The sequence below is a fragment of the Sander vitreus genome, chromosome 7 (genome assembly GCF_031162955.1).
Source record: "Sander vitreus isolate 19-12246 chromosome 7, sanVit1, whole genome shotgun sequence".
NCBI lineage: Eukaryota > Metazoa > Chordata > Actinopteri > Perciformes > Percidae > Sander > Sander vitreus.
In genome coordinates, this window is record NC_135861.1 from 13,780,450 (window position 1) to 13,797,057 (window position 16,608).

Here is a 16,608-nt window from a genome sequence, read left to right on the forward strand (position 1 = left end):
AGTTGGTTGGGCGAATTACAGCAAAGGAATTTGATACTTAAATTTGTTCTTGTTATGTTCTTATGTTATTTGTTTTTGTTAATGTTCTTATGTTTATGTTATTGTCTCCTGATTGATAAAGCAATAAAAAAAAAGTTCCAAAATATGTTTGGTTTAATGATATAAAATGTATCTTTAGCATTTTGATAATAAACAGACTATCAACTTTCACACATTTGCATATCAACATGCATATTAACAAAAGTCAGAAACATATACATAAAATAGACAGTAACGTACAGCAAATGACTACAGTAGACATTGATTCCACTGTGTGTTAAATTAATGAACACAGGCATGTACATGCATATGTATTTGTACTGCATGTGTCTCATCCACTGTGTAAAAAAATACATACTGTACTGGACATTTTTATTGTTCAATATACACAGCTTAAGATCATGGCTTATAGATACAAAAACATTTTACACAACACTTTATTTTCATTAATAAAATCTTGAAAAACTCAAATGGTACAGGTCATTCTCTTACAGTATGTACAAAGACTTACATGGTTTGATGTGTGTGGTGGGTGTATTCTTTCCTTTCCAGTCCCTAAATCTGCTCCATTTGAGTCATTTTTATTCCCCCATATTTGGCTATTCAAGTTATATTTATTGCCAGTGAAACTGCATTTTAACCAGTATCTTGAAAAGATTTGAAGCAGACTGTTTTATCTGGAAGTGGGTTTTATGCAGTGACTGGTCTGGGTCCACTAGCCTCACTAACAGAGCCTCCGTGCTTGTGTCCGGAATATTCTCCAATAAATGAACCATCCTCACTGAATTCTCTTCCACCATCGGCATAGTCAACCAGGCTGTCTCTGCTGATGCTGTCCCCCAACGCGTCATTCAGGGAACACAAGCTACTGCTCTTCAGTGGCTTCTCTTCGCTGTCACTGCCATCAACAACAACAGAGAGGGATGGTCAGGGTCAGTGGTGCACTGCATATGTTCACAAGCAACAATCATGGCACTAAGAGGCTGACACACAAGCACACATACACAATATCACATATAACCACACATAACACCAGCATGCAGAGCCTGTATAGTACTATTAAATGATAGCCTTCACACACACACACACACACACACACACACACACACACACGCACACACACACACACACACACACACACACACACACAAATAAATGCTCCCAGTCACAAAGCGAGTTCTTGTGGTTTCAATACATCACTACGGGTGGTAGGCAGGGGTGGATGCAGCGGCTGTACAGCAGGAAAGGGAGCACAAGGGAGGCAGGGAAGGCTTGCTACAATCACTTCACTAATTGCTAATTGCCAAGGCTTCAAGACCAAAGGCAATTTCAAATCTCTTTAGAACCAGCAATGGAAATTGCCAGAGTGCAGTGAGAAAGAAGACAAGTGTGAGGTTTTGTGTGTGTGTGTGTGTGTGTGTGTGTGTGTGTGTGTGTGTGTGTGTGTGTGTGTGTGTGTGTGTGTGTGTGTGTGTGTGTGTGTGTGTGGGAGGTGGGGGGCTTAGATTGAGAAAAGAGAGAAAGGGGGAAGAGGTGGAGCATATGCAATCCCAGACAAACAGCCTGTCATTCCTGGTATTCCCAAGGGGCCCACATGCGGGGCGACGAGATTAGATGCCAATTTAAGGCTGGGCAAGTGGCCAACTCGCAGGTGTCTCACTATAAGATGCAGGGTCACCTCAAAACACTGAGGATATTTTCCCTCCCTGTCCTCTTTTCTAATTCTCTAAACCATCCATGTTTCTTTCTCTCTCTCTCTCTCTCTTCTCTCTCTCTCTCTCTCTCTCTCTCTCTCTCTCTCTCTCTCTCTCTCTCTCTCTCTCTCTCTCTCTCTCTCTCTCTCTCTCTCGATTTAGTATTCATAACACAGAGCGTCTGCGTTCAGAGACAACACTCAGGTGGCTGGTGTATGATAGTGCCATTTGAGCCGTACTGTAGTTGACACCTATGTCAAATACACGATTAACATTTTAAGAAGCATTTCAGAGCAGAGACATGGTTCAAGCTAAGATTACAAATCCGGTCTCCTTCACAGGGATTTTTAATAACCAATCTTATCTATCCTATTTCATGAGGCCCTTTACCATGCAAGCCACATATGGTCCGCATTTCAACTCTTATCAAACCTTCTTTCTCTGACGACTCTCGCGCTGAAGATAAGTGGCCGTTATCTAAGAGCAGTGGAATGCCATAGCCGCCGCAGCACGCCCACAGTGACTTTGAATACAGTGATAAAATTAAGGCTGAGGGCTTTTGAGCCCCAGCTCTCATTCAGGACATTGGTGAGGATTGAGCTCAGTCTCAGCTGTTGCTGTGAAAAGGCTTTCCTTGAGCCTCACAAACAGGTGAGAGTTGGAGGCACATCGCCAGACAGAAGGTAATTCAATTTGTCTTGCCATTGACCCATGCTGACTTGGTTTGGGGGCAGCACAGAAACGTCAGGTGGAAGGAGGATTTCTTCCCCCCCCCTCTTTGCACCTGAAGTTGTATTTATTTTAGTTTAAATGGGTCTAAAGGAAAACCTCTCTGCTGCCATCTCCCTAATTGCACATGGAAATGAAGATGAGAGCTAAGATGAGAAAAAAGAAGGAGCAGGGGTAAAAATAAAAATTATAGATAAACTAGCTGTGGACAAAACTGCATCACACTGTTGGCTAAAAGCTATGACACCTGCTGTTCTTGTGGACAGAGGGGCAAGGCGGCAGAGGGCTGTCTCCAAAAAGAAATAATTTGAAGCATAATTACCACTTGTCAGCTCCCCAGACACGTGACATACCATTGGGTGGTCTATTGCCGTCAGAGATTCAAAGAGCACAAGAGAGCCCTAAATGCAGCTCTTAAGCCAGGAGAACAACATCATAGTAAGGCTAAGGGCACTCTGGGGGGACAGTATTCAGAACAGCCTCATGAAACCAACCATGAGAAGCATCCTAACCAGGTTGCAGCCAAACATCTGCATCAGCTTACAAACTCATATTAGCATACATGTAGCTTCTTCTGCCTCATGTGCTCCAATGTGAACTTGGTATCAGAGCTACAATCAAAAGTATATTAATTAATTTGGACAGCAGAAGTGTGTGCTTTCCTGGATCTTCCCTCAGTGTTATACCTCACAGAAATACTTAAAGTGTGTTTGAAAGCCACTTCAGCATCGGCTCGGCAATCATTGAGACATTGGTATCGATCTACACCCTCTCCATTTACAAAAATATAGTCATTTTAATTTATGGGACAGTAAAAACGTACTTATTACATCTTTAAGCTATATAATCTATAAACAGGGCTGCATTATTTTCTGTCCAACAGAATTATAGTCTTGGCAAGAATCACAGGATTGCAATTGGCAGCAACCACACATTTGTGAGTAATCATGTTCTAAATAATATGATGACGAGCAGAATCAAAGCGGACAGAAGAGGCTATTTTAGGCGATTTCTGTTGCGTGTGCACAAACAAACACGCCATTGTCACATAGTTGCTGCAGTGCTGTCAAGCAAAATAGGATTCAGCCAGTTTCCCTAAACTGTCACTTGAGCAGCAAAACAATGCAAACAATGGGAATTCAACAGCTATTATAAAGTACAACAGCTGTCTGCTTCGGGCTTTAAGGCTCCATTTTTTCCACCCATTTGTAATGCTTACTTTGTACCCATTTCATTGAATGTAAGACACATTAGAGGTACATAAAACATAACGTGAATAGGTTTAGTAGGCAGCTGATATAAGAGCTTAAAATGTTTAGTATCATTACAGCTGTTGTCTAAGAAATGTTTTGCAAAGTGTGGTCACACTTCCCTCAATCTTTTTGCTCAATCCTACCATTCACTTCAAGCAAAGCCCATGCAACTACTCAAAGTACTGTTTTGGTGTGAGCTTCAGCACTCCAGGAAACACAACATGGACAATAAAGTTAGTAAGTAATTTAATTAACTAAACTTACATGTCAAAGTTCACCTTTGTCAGTTGGGTTGTGGTATAATACAGGACTAGACAATTACATATTTGTGGCTATGTTTGTGATGGATGTTTATGTCTGTCTGTCTGTCTGTCCGTCCTAAACATCAGACATTTTACATCAGACATTATCTTAAAACAGCCAGAGAAAATCATTTTGACTGCTTCCAATAGCCTGAGAGTGTGTGTGTGTGTGTGTGTGTTTGTGTGTATCTACACAAATACGTGTTCATTATGATTTCATTTTTATAAACATATGCAAGCATTGTGTGTTTAATTAGTTAAGTTTATATTATATCTGACATAATGTGTGTACACAGCACCATGTATTGGCTTGCTTTCTTTTTGTTTTCTCTTGCCTCTGAAGGTAATGTAAGTAGTGTCCTGTACGCCCATGTGGGCCAATATTAATTAATTCATTCATATATGTAGTATATGTACTGTATACACATGCAGACGTACACACAGTAACACACAAAATAAGCTAAAGCCAAGCTGACTCACACACACACTGTGATCGGAATCTGACAACTAAATAAAAGCACATATTTCCAACTAAAGGGGAGCAAAGCACATGTTTTTGTTCCCCACTACTCGTAACTACACCGTGTGATTACCTAGCCCATTAAATGATGAGAACAATGGCTTCTAGGCTGATCCTGGTAAAGCCCATGAATGCATGGTTTGCTTTTGGGATGGGAGAGAAAAACATTACTGTGACACATGACAAATGAGTTTCTCAGCCAGAATATATTTAACATATGGTTGTTAGATTAATATTGCTCCAACACAATGCATTTCAAGGAGATAAAAAAAGTGTAATTTCCTTAGCACACTTTGGCACTGCAGCTCTCCTCTGCAAAGCAGGAGTACAGCTCACCTGTATTCACAGAAGGTGTCATCATTCATCCCTTGTGACTCTACGTCAGGGTGGAGGTCCTCCTTCTCTTTCACTGCAGGGGGAGCAGGACAGACATTTTAGTACCATTGTTAAAGAGCAGCACTTTCATCCATGGGTGTAATTACATATTATGTGTGGCAGGTCTTTAACATTTCCAAAGGGAAACAGTAGCATCCGCCTTTGTTAGTTTTAATCAACCTCAGTGATTTTTGTCAGATGATTCTCGGGAACAAGAGCAACAGCAAACTCAAGATTAATGCATAGATGTACAGCAATAAATGATCTGAAATATCACTTGTGTATATAAGAGTTGAAATTTAAAAGTAAGAACTGAAAAGCTTTTGAGAACAAGTAAATATGAATGTGTAAACATTCCATCAAGTCTGCACACTGAAAGCCTCTCTTCTGTTTGTCTGCCCAAAGTGCTACACAGCAGCTCTTTGTGTAAATATGCCTTAAAAATACCAGTTGCTTTCAAGAGAGACAAAAGAAGGGTTCCATGAGAAGAGTTGTATGAGCAAAGGAGGGAATCCAAAGAAGCTGATGAAAAATTCAGTGCTAAAACTCAAATGTCAAAAGCTACAGGCAAAGAGGTCGAGTGGTGGGGAGAAGACGAGAAAGCAGGTTAAGAGGAGAGAAATTGAGTGAGGAGACACGTCACAGGTAGGTACCAATGTGAGAATGAATTTGGCTCTGATACAAGACAGCACAAAGGTGCAGGGGAAGGTCTGCACAGGTGAGGGGTGGGGAGGTGTGGAACAAAGCCAGCAGGTTCCCACTCGTCTGGCTTGACAAGGTATGTAATCAGAGGTACAGGGCAAAACTAACAGGGCCAAGCAATGTTTTTGACAATGCATTAAGCCTATGGTAGCTGCATGCGTCTTGTGGACAGTTCATTTGGGGTTAATAATGTGGGGCTTGGCAGGGTTGGCATGCATCATTTCCAAACAGGGTTGGTGTGGTGGGGGGTCAGGGTTGAGGCCCATTGCACATTTTCATTCTTTCAGGAGGTCAACCAAAATTCTATCAAAAGTCAAATCAAAGCGCCGTCCTGTAAAACTGGTGATGTTTAAAGATTTTAGAGATAATTAAAATGCTTATAACCAAGTCACACTGATATTGGCTACATGTATACATGTCATGAGTTGAATTTTGGTTCGCTTCCTGAAGCTAGACGACAAGGGGCCCAACCCTGGTCAAAGGCTAACTGACCTTTTTCCATGGAGAACATGTCTCGTCGCTGGGTCGGCGGCAGCGTACCTGCATACTTGCCACCTTTGTTTCTCCGCACAAAGCAGGCCATGAGTGTGACAAGGGTGAGGAGCGCCACAGCACACATGGTCCCAATGAACCAGCCCTGGGTCGAAAAGTCACTCCGCTGACCTGCTGCGCCTGCGAACAAAAACAGCAAAAACAGCTACTTCACACGCTGGTCTATTTGAGTATGATAGTCCCCTCAAGCGCTCCTCATACAACTTTATCTTTGACTGGAAACAGAAAAACATGATGGATTCTAGTTTGAGAGGATGTTCTCACGTCGTATTTGACTCACATTCCCTTCAGCCAAAACACTCTTCTGGAAGAATATTAGATAGGAAAAAAACAAATGATGCAAGAAAAGTAAATAAACTCACATTTACCACAGTCAATATCAATTTTTCAATGATATCCTTGTATTGTTATGGCAGGTCAGAGCTCAAATCACTAAACTCTATTGACTGCGCCGCCTTTCTCTTCTCTCACCTTTGACTCGAGTCTCGATAACGTCTTCAAAAATACTAGCGTTATCGAGCAGCCTCTTGGCCATGAGGCGCACGGTGTACACCGTCCCAGGTTTGAGCCCATCAATTACGTGGAAACTTTGAGAAGTGTTTACAGCCTCTGAAATCCGCCAGTTACCGTCACCTACACAGCCAAGCACAAGGAGTGCACAAGCAGCAAGTCTGTATTAGCATTCATGCGATCGAAAAAGAAGATAGGATGAGCTATTGCCAATTAATAAATAGTTCTTAAGTTATGAAATGTATTTGTTGTACTATATTTAACTTTAAATACATCTGCATACATTTTGAAGCAATCATCATGAAGTATCCATGTAGATGCTAGGCTTATAATATAATTTTAGATGTTTATATAAAAGCTTCTCAGTTGTACATAAACATGATGCACACTAAAATTCCTATCTAATGTTTAGCAAGACAGGGACAGGAAAAGTAGCTTACGGTTATTCATATAAGCCACATAAAGCTCAGAGTCCTGCTGCTCTTCTCTGGCAGTCCAGCTGATTTTGGCAAAGGTGTCACTCACATAAGAGCTTATGTTCAACAGGGCTGGAACTGATAAGGAGAGAAAAAATAGGAGGAGGAGGAAAATAAGGAGGAGAGGAAAACACAGACAGGCATAGAGAAAAGGAGAGGCAAGAAAAGAGGATTAGCAGAGGCAAATAGGTTCCCCTGCAGTTTGAGAACAGTGCAGCTAGCAGACACCCTTCAAGATGACAGTTCAAAAGGGAATGCTGGGCCCCAGACTTAATTGAGTGGAGCTGGATTTTGGCTCATAGAGGGTAGATATAGAGATCGTGGGTGGGAGTGACATCTAGTCTTCACTCTCCTTCTTAAGCAAAGCTGGCATTTCCTGACGCCTCCCCCACCATGAGCGAATATCAGAAAAGAATGAAACAACTCCATGTCTCGAATCCCATTGTTAGTTTAAAGTTGAAGGTACATCAAGATGAGATCACGGGGATATCATTTGCTGTACATGTGAGCTATATACCTAAAGAAGGATGAGTAGAATTGCCTGCGATAGAGCTGGGAAAAGAGAGAGAGCAGTTGTGGCCTGAAATGAAAGAAGCCTCAGATGTTAGATTCCTGCTGCAATGCTGTCGGATCTAATACTTTAGATTGTGCAACAAGCGAGCTCTATAGACTACATGAAGGCAGGATTGTTAGAGCAACCGGGAAAACTTGATAAATGGAAGTAACTGCGCAACAACAGTGCAACTGAACTAAACACACCGTAACTGCACAAGGGTTCGGGTCTACATAACTAATCTGAATTGCACATTTTAATTGCAATTGTCACATCATGACAAATCTGTACAACTACATGTATAAAGGACAAACCTTACTGATGCTACGGCCAGATACACCAACACACACCTACAACCATGTCTATCTCTACCACTACTAAGTTAGCGAGCTGCAGCGGCTGCAGCAGGCAGTGATACATACAGCTCTGAACAGGAGCCACAGCTGGAGTCGGGGACAAATCTTCAGCAGGATAAAAAGAAAATGAAATACAGCAGAAGATTACAGATATATGGAAAGCCAGCTATAAGGTTTATAGACCTGGCACAAACACAAACAAACACACAGACACATAGCCACACACACACACACACACACACACACACACACACACAGTATTCATATATGCACTTTAACACATAAAGACAAGTGATTATTAAATAACTATTGATTTTGGATTATTATTTGTCACTTAGTTAGATTTTTTTTTAGTTTTCACAATGTTGGAGTCTGATAAACTGAGTTGGTATATCCACACTCCTATACACTGACACCCTCTTCTGCTCTGATTGCTGAATCCTGAACTGGCTGCAGGGAAGATAAATCAGCTCTTGACTATTATGTTTCTAAGTAAACAAACATTAAGTTCCATCCATTAGCAAATACATGTAGGCTATGTCAGCGATATTAACTTGGGTGTTCAAATGCTGCGCCAGGGAGCAAATAATTCAATCTTTGGAGGAGCTGGTTATTTTTGTGTGACTTAAGAGGTATATTCTCCTCTGTTTTTTGTCATGTTTGCATTCCACTTTATCTCTTTTGCTTTATCTCATGAGACCCGATGGAGAAAAATAGATATTTGTTCTCTGTCTGCCACACTCTTCTGCTATGGCTATTTGCTGTTCTCTATCAGTTTTCCCTGCTTTCTCACAGATGCTTCACCCCATCCTTCTGTGTTTTTTTTTCTGTCTCTCACTTCAGCCACTCTCTTTTCATTACAAGCCTTTCAAACATAGACACAAGGACACACATCTGCTGATACCTCTATGGCTGTTTTTTGTTCTGGTGTGTCACTCTGTTTGTCCAGATAATGTTAAAGCTACTGTTGTAAATGGCGATAAGCATTAAAAGCTTATTCAGTCACAAAGGTGAAATCTAAAAGCAGCACTTCATAGACTGGGCTCACTTACTCACATGCATTCATTTTTTTTCAGTGTCACTCCATCACTCCCCATCAATGAATCTAAATCATTGTGCCCCTGCTCCGTGTAATTGGCATCCATAAATCTGCTCTGCTGCATTGTGACTAGCATGCCCTGAGGATGGCGCTCTGAAACAGAACCATTTTATCTCCCCATCGAGCCTCTACTCAGCCACATTTACAAACAATGCATCTAATGGCTCTCAGGCTGGACATCCACAAGATGCAGAGCCTCTCAAAGGAAATATAAAACCAGAAAGGAATGAATCACTTTTATTAAAACATTTAGAGATAGTGGAAACATATTTGTCTCATGCGTTCATATTTTCTTGCTTGCCAAGTAATGGATGGGGAAGTTTTCCAGGAACTTTGAACTGTCGGGAAATTCTAGCACAAATTTTCACCGTTTATAGTGAGGGCTGAAATAAACACCTGCCAAAAGCAGCTAAACTTAATGGTGTTAGGTAATGTTTTCGATGTATAAGCCAGGTTGTCTGAATTAAGTGTTAATAGAGAGCTAAACTAAAACAGACCTATTCTGCATTTGCTTTGATTTAAGACACAAATTAAAGTTACAATGTGTGTAATTTGAACATTTTTGGCTTTGGCACACCCTAGTGGTAGAATGCATATGCTGACAGCAAGACATACAGCAGACTGCACCAATTTGGATCAGGATTGTCTTATCCTTCTACAAAAAGAAAAATAAAAGAAGAAGAAAACCCATTAGAATTATTAACATGATGCTGTAATTACATTTGACACATTCACTTTAATCTATTAATGTTTTAACAAAGAGGGATTGGCATGTAGTGGCTTAAAGCTGAAAGTTTTTTTTTTTACTGTTCAGAATAGGATCAGAGCTGCTCGAGCAGCAGTTTTGTTCTCTGAACTTAACAGCTCATTAATTCTCTCAGCGAGACTGAGCCTATGACTGAAATGGATGACACCCTGAACAACAACCTGATAAACAGTCAAGGTCATTAAAGGGCTGTGTGACAGAACATCGCCGTGATTGATCAATTCTATTTGAGTACTAAAGAGATTGTGTAGAGCCACTGACAGGAAATGCAGAAAAGCTGAACTGGAGGTCCATGTTCATTTATAAAGAGCCCATAACTACTGTATACACTGAGAGCCTATTTTTCTGATATAATCAGAGAAACAGTGGGAGTTCCCCAGAATTGCTCTATATAATGGATCAGCTGTTAAAACATGTCCCAACCTGTGATATTCACCGTACTTGGCTGCAAAAAGTGAGGCATTTGCTAAAAACCCTGAACAGTAAGGTCCTAATTAGTACCAGCCACAAACCTCCCTCAAGTTATCTTTAAATCATCAGATTTCTGAAATTAAACAATATTCTGGAGAAGTCCCAGTCAGAGTTTAGGACAAACCAAAGCACATAGATACAATGGATCGAAATGTCGAGTTGCACAACACTGGCATTACTGTCAAAAATGTCTTTTTGATGTTGTTTTAAATTTGTTTTGTGCATACATCACTGGGAGGAATTTTTACATCTTGACAGCTATTTGGAAGAAACACTTCTTTTGTTGTAGCACTGGGAAGCTGCTTTGATCACATACTTTTCACTTTTGATGCCTCCTTTAGGTGAGGTCTTCATAGTGTCTAATGTCTATTTTCACAGCTTTGCAGATAACATATGGTCACACATTTCAGTAAAGCCAAATTAAGAAAATGCCTTTATCTCACTCACATTCACAAACAAAAACTAGATAAAAAATGATGGCTCAAAAAACTCCTACTAGGCCTCAATGCTAAAGTGATGCACTTTCCAAGAATCTCTGGTTCCCCAGACCGAATCAGAAGTCATTCTTTAAGCCTGTTTCTTTAAATCCAAACAAAGCTTTAAATCGCATGTCAGAGAGTGTCAGAGTGTGGCCAAAATAGCATTCTTTCATCTAATCAAGTTTATGTATAAGCCAACATCTCAGACAATGTGAGAAATATTGCAGGCACTCCTACGCTAGCAAGATGCCACAAAGCGTATTCATGCTTTCATCTCAAGCAGAATATTGCTACTTTTCACTGGTCTTCTCTAAAAGGGTATTTAGAGGATAAAAATGATTCACAATTCTGCTGCTAGACTTCAAAACAAAACTATAAAGAAGCACAGCACTCCAGTTATAGATGGGCTACACTGGCTCTCGGTATCTTTTAGAAAATGTGAAAAAGATAGTCCTCTAGTTTTTATGTAAAGATTTAAATGGCTCAGTACCAGCCTAAACTGCAGAATCCCTGTTGTTTTATGCGACTTCAGGTTCACTTGAATCCTCCGCTGCAGGTTTGTTAGATGTTCACAGCTACTGTCATATGAAAACTGGAGATGCACCTTTTTATATGCTAACTGTGGAAAAGCATTCACAAGGATATTAGGGAGACAATCTGAGCATTGTTAAAGCAACAGCTTGAAAGATAATATAGTTATTTCAGTTAGTTACTCTTTTACTAATCCTGATGTTATGCTGTGCTTATTCCATTGTTACATTAGTGATGTTACTTTGTGTTTGTTTTTGCTCAACCATTTACTTGTTTCTTTCCTCATTGTCTCTCCTGATTGTGAAGCACTTTTAAGCCTTTTTTGTGTTAAGGGCGCAATTGAAATAGTTTATTATCATTTCAAGAACACTGTTTTGACAAGTGAAATTAATCCAATGAGGCAGGATTATGTAACAGAGAACTAATGCAAAGACCAATTCTTTACATCAGATGAAAACAAAAATCCTTACTTTATTCAGTGTAGCCAGAGATCCAAAAACACTGGTCCTACAATTCCCACAATGCAGTTCAATTGAGTCTTTTCATTTGACCATCCATGCCTTGTAAACATCCAATATTTTAAAAACTCCATGGCACACTGCCTTTACGTAACACAAAATTAAGTTTCCAAACCCAGATAACTCTAATGACATCATCAGGGTTATTTTCTCAGACTTGATAAACTGTCCTCCAGAGCCACAGAAGACATAATACAACTGTTTTCAAAAGCCTGATTAGTACTTCCTGTATCTATATAAAGTTAATTTATGGTTCAATCAATCATTATTATAAATACCTCAGCTTCGTATAAATTATTGCAAACATTGCAAAAACCATGTCAGTAGTATGTTTAAAAAGGTGGTGGAGCTTTCATACCCAAACCAACGCATATTATATCTTTTGAGCCACCTTACCACGACAGAGACACTGATTTCATCCACTCACGTGCTTGAGCAACGGTGCTGCTCTCCTGTGCAAGCGCAGGTCCACAACCTGCTCGAGTGCAGGCACTGAGGTGGAAGCGGTAGAGTCTGCCCTCCTCTAAGCCCTGAACCTGCCACTGGGTGGTGTCAGCCTCAGTGATGTTCTTCTCCTGGGAATCAACCACCTCCAGTGTGGTCTCATTAACTATAGAGGAAGGAGAAAGATGTCAGGTCAGTTTACAAGGCATGAGTGAGCCTACGACGGATACACGCAGAAAACGTCATGGCCGTTGGTTCACGTTGTATGTTAATGGAACACAACTATAATGATGGTTAATGGTTGAGGCAGTGGGGAAGATGAAGAGATGTCATGCTAGCTCATGCAGAAAGTAAATGTAGCTGATACATGTCGTGACAGGTGAGCTGAAGAGGAATACATTATGAAGAAAGGGGTAGAGGAGATGAAAGGGGGAGATAAAGAGCTCAAGAGGACCGGGGGGGGTGAGTGGCAAGGGTGAGAAGAGGAGGAGGAGAGAGGGAAGAAGACATACAGTAGATATGATGAAGGAAACGCAGAAAAAAACATTGGTGTAAAAGGAAGAAAACATTACATTACAGGTGGAAAAAACAGAAGGCATACAGAGAGAAAAAAAATTAAACATAAGGCAGAAGCAGTAAAAAGGAAACCAGAGGAGTAGCAATCACAAGCAGCATAATATATCACCAAACTTGCATTATAGATCAAAGTACAGTGTGTGCAGACTGAAGAAAGCAACACACTTTTCCTGAAACCCCCTACGTTCATGCCATTACTGTGCCAATGCTGAAATGCAGGTGAGAACTGAATATGTGCCAAGCCCATGCTGCCACTTCGGAAAATTTATGTTTGTATGCAGCACAGAAAACTGGATATTTCATGTGTTTGTGAACACCATCAGACATATTCATTGACTAATTACACAGCGCATTCATGACTCAACTGCGTGTGCAGACTGTGCATATACTGTAATATGACATAAAATGGAATCATAGAATTAACAGAAAACTAAATTTAAAATATGCTAGAGTTACATGGTAAATCAATTCAACAACAACAAAATAACACAGACTGCATTGTGTGGGAATATATGTGTAAAGTTGGACATCTGACATGGGAAACGCAGAAAGCAGAGGGGGACAGAGTGTATTGAAAAGCTGGCCAGACTCCGTGGGTGCTGGTGGAGGGCTGCCTCTGCCTTCACATTTTACACAAAAGATTTCAGAAATGTCAGCCAACAAGAGTGTAGGCTTTGAAAACAGAGAGAGCGTAAAGAAAGCCCCTCACTCAGTTGTTCACCCTAAACATTCTCCAGCATAAAGGTGGGTTGTTGTTTTGTTGCAAGATAAAATACTTATGAGTGATAAATGCCAAAAAAAAATTGACAAGGGGTACAAACAGCACTGACTTAAATGATCCTTTTGGAAGAGAACCTGCAGTCCAGGAGGATACGAGATAAGAAACACTAAGGAAAACTGTCAAACCACAATGTGAAGATGCCTGCACAATCGGGCTGTTGCAGAGCATTGTGGAGCGTTCAGTGTTAAACAGTGCAACCTAGTGTTTGGTATTATAACACAAGAGAGGCGAGGAGAGGAGAGGAGAGGAGTATAGATGATTGTGTGTGTAGTAGGTTTTCAGGTTTTCAACCTGTAGACTCAAAGATAAACAGTCATATCTCAGATCCACCCACTTCGCACTTCCTCCCCTCCGACCTGATCTTATCTCACCTACACACACTGCAGCCACACTTCGCCCACAGCGCCTCACACAACAGACAAAAGCACAGCGCTACAGCAATGAGAATTCTATTAATGAAAAACTTCACATAGGGCCAAAGGTCTACATTGTTTAAGTCAGTGAGTAATTAGCCAAACAACATTGTGTGTTCACATACTGAGGTGGTACTGCAGGAGATAACCAGTGACGATGCCGTTTGTCTCCAGCGGTGGGCCCCATACTAGCAAAATGGAGTCTTTCTGGGCGTTGGAGGCAGTCAGGATGGGCAATTGCGCAGGAACTATGAAAATGACAGTAATGTTAATGCTCCTACTGTATAGACATGTTTCTTTTGCAGCTTGGTATTTATTTGGAGGTGGTTAAACATTAAATCAAAGTGTTGTTGTTTTTTCAGTCATGTCCAAATAAGTTAAGATTTCTCTCTCTCTCTCTCATGTCAAGTATATTTTCATTCTTGATATTTCGTCTGTGCTTTAAGTTTTCTTTTCCCTTTTGTTGAACAGATAAAAAAACACATCATGTAGCATTTGACAGTTTGCCTGTTCTAAGCAGCTTTGTCATTTCACAAGATTGTAACATTGAGCAGCCTTTGGTATAAAGTATTTTCATATAAAACTACCTCTGACAACTTCTTCTTTATCTCCTGGTCTTAAAGATAGCATTGTATTGTAGCTATAATTTATTTCAGACATGCTTTGAAACATATACAAAATACTTGAATTATTATTTGTGTCTATATTGTTTTTTTCAACAAAAAGTTCAATTACCTGGTTAACTTTTTTAAATGAAATACTCTTTCTACCTTATTGAAAAATCCAGAATATCGGAATATGTAAATTGTTTTTATTTCTAGAGTTTAACTACTGGACACAATGTCTCCTACTTCATTGAAAAGTCCATTATCAGTGTCACTGGAGGTTTTCAAGTGTCTGCATCACTCTGGTGTAAGCTGCATACTAGACCATGATTGATTTTCAAACTAGTTGTGATGCCACAAATCATACTTGCAGGTACAAAGGTATGACGCAAAGTGAAGCTCAAACCTCCAGGTGACATAACTTTTTTTGTAAGGGACTTTAATGTAAATTAAATGTGTGCTTTTGTTAAAATGCCTCATTGCCCAACTCACTTTAAATGTCATTACTGTATTGTTCTGCAAGCTTGAGCGTATAGTTTTTGTGTATTTAGCACAATCATTTTTAAGTGTGAAAGGAGCACCCATTTGTTGTGTGTTGTATGTTTGCGTCACCTCACCTCCCTCTGGAGTGTTGAAGGTGACCGGGTCACTGTTGGGCCCATTGCCCTTCTTGTTGAAAACATTGACAGTGAGTCTGTACTCAGAGAAAGGTTTGAGGCCCGGTACAATGGCATGAGTCCTCTTCCCAGGAAAAGACAGGGTCTGGCGCTCATCTAAAATCTTGTTGGGATTCAGCAAACTCCGTTTCCTCGACCAGTGAACCTGCAAGAGGGAAGTAATGGATAATGGTGATAAGGAACAACACCTACACAGGTGACACAGTGAAGTTAAAGCTTAAGTGCATAACTTTTTGATGTTAATGAACATGTGTTACATTTAAGCCATTGCCAAATGAGTTGGTTTAAAAACTAATTAAGACTATCAGCTCCACAAAACTCTCTCTGTATTTCTCAGTAGAAGCTCGAGTGAAGATAATTACCTCTTCTGCAGAGTCCATCATGTTTTTTTAATCCTCCGTGTCCTTCTTGGCTATTTGCAACTGCGTGAAGGAGGGGTGGGGGCACGTGTGCGACCACGGAAGGCTCATGTGGACGCGCCAACAGTGTTGTTGTCATTACTTAGAATTCCTCATGGGGGCGACAGAAACTACGCACTATAGCTTTAAGGGAAAATGTGCCAAAATGCACATTTGTTTTTACAGGTATTGTATCATATTACCACATTTAGGTGTACCTTTTTACCAGTCGCAACAGTGTATATGTGTGTGTGTGTGTGTGTGTGTGTGTGTGTGTATATGTGTGTGTGTGTGTGTGTGTGTCTGTCATCTTGCACGGTTGTGACGCTATCGGGATGACAAAATCCGTCCACAGACAGACAGACATATAAACACCTGGCAAAGTACTCAAAACCGCCTTTGTGGTAGTTCCCGTGACAGTAGGTGTCTCCAGCACCACATTTTGCCATGATGACACACACAGCCAAACTGAGATGCCCTTTGTGAGCATCTGATCGTTGAGTTCATCAGGTGGTGGGCTATCTTAGTTACAGTAACTAATGAGAAAATAATTCCACCAGAAAAGATGCACCATTTGGAAAAGGGCCATTAAGAGAGGTTGAAATACAGAAAGTGAAAACAAATCGGGTTGAGTGAACCACATAAAAATCTTTCTCTAAGTGCTCATTACTATAATGGCAATGTCACTACCAGATATGCATTTGTCAAATTTAACTGACATATCCCTTTATTTTTAGGAAACTGGGAATTTTATGCTTTACAAGCGATGTCAATGTGTCGCCCGTAATG

At 40.5% G+C, this 16,608-nt stretch overlaps 1 protein-coding gene across 10 annotated transcripts in view; it reads right to left on the reverse strand.

The window, feature by feature from the left end:
• Positions 1 to 615: 615 nt before the first annotated feature.
• chl1a (cell adhesion molecule L1-like a) overlaps positions 616 to 16,608 on the reverse strand; it is a 51,732-nt gene continuing 35,739 nt past the window's right edge. For 5 of the 10 annotated variants that reach the window (XM_078254736.1, XM_078254738.1, XM_078254737.1 and 2 more), the window contains 8 exons: positions 15,362 to 15,566; positions 14,265 to 14,387; positions 12,353 to 12,535; positions 7,117 to 7,230; positions 6,638 to 6,799; positions 6,107 to 6,286; positions 4,874 to 4,946; positions 616 to 937 (listed from right to left, as the gene is read on the reverse strand). In XM_078254736.1, coding sequence (XP_078110862.1) covers positions 730 to 937; positions 4,874 to 4,946; positions 6,107 to 6,286; positions 6,638 to 6,799; positions 7,117 to 7,230; positions 12,353 to 12,535; positions 14,265 to 14,387; positions 15,362 to 15,566 — 1,248 coding nt within the window. In that variant the 3' untranslated portion in view covers positions 616 to 729. Of the gene's footprint in view, positions 938 to 1,434; positions 4,681 to 4,873; positions 4,947 to 6,106; positions 6,287 to 6,637; positions 6,800 to 7,116; positions 7,231 to 12,352; positions 12,536 to 14,264; positions 14,388 to 15,361; positions 15,567 to 16,608 lie in introns of those variants that run through there. The other 5 variants (XM_078254739.1, XM_078254741.1, XM_078254740.1 and 2 more) reach the window with 5 other exon arrangements.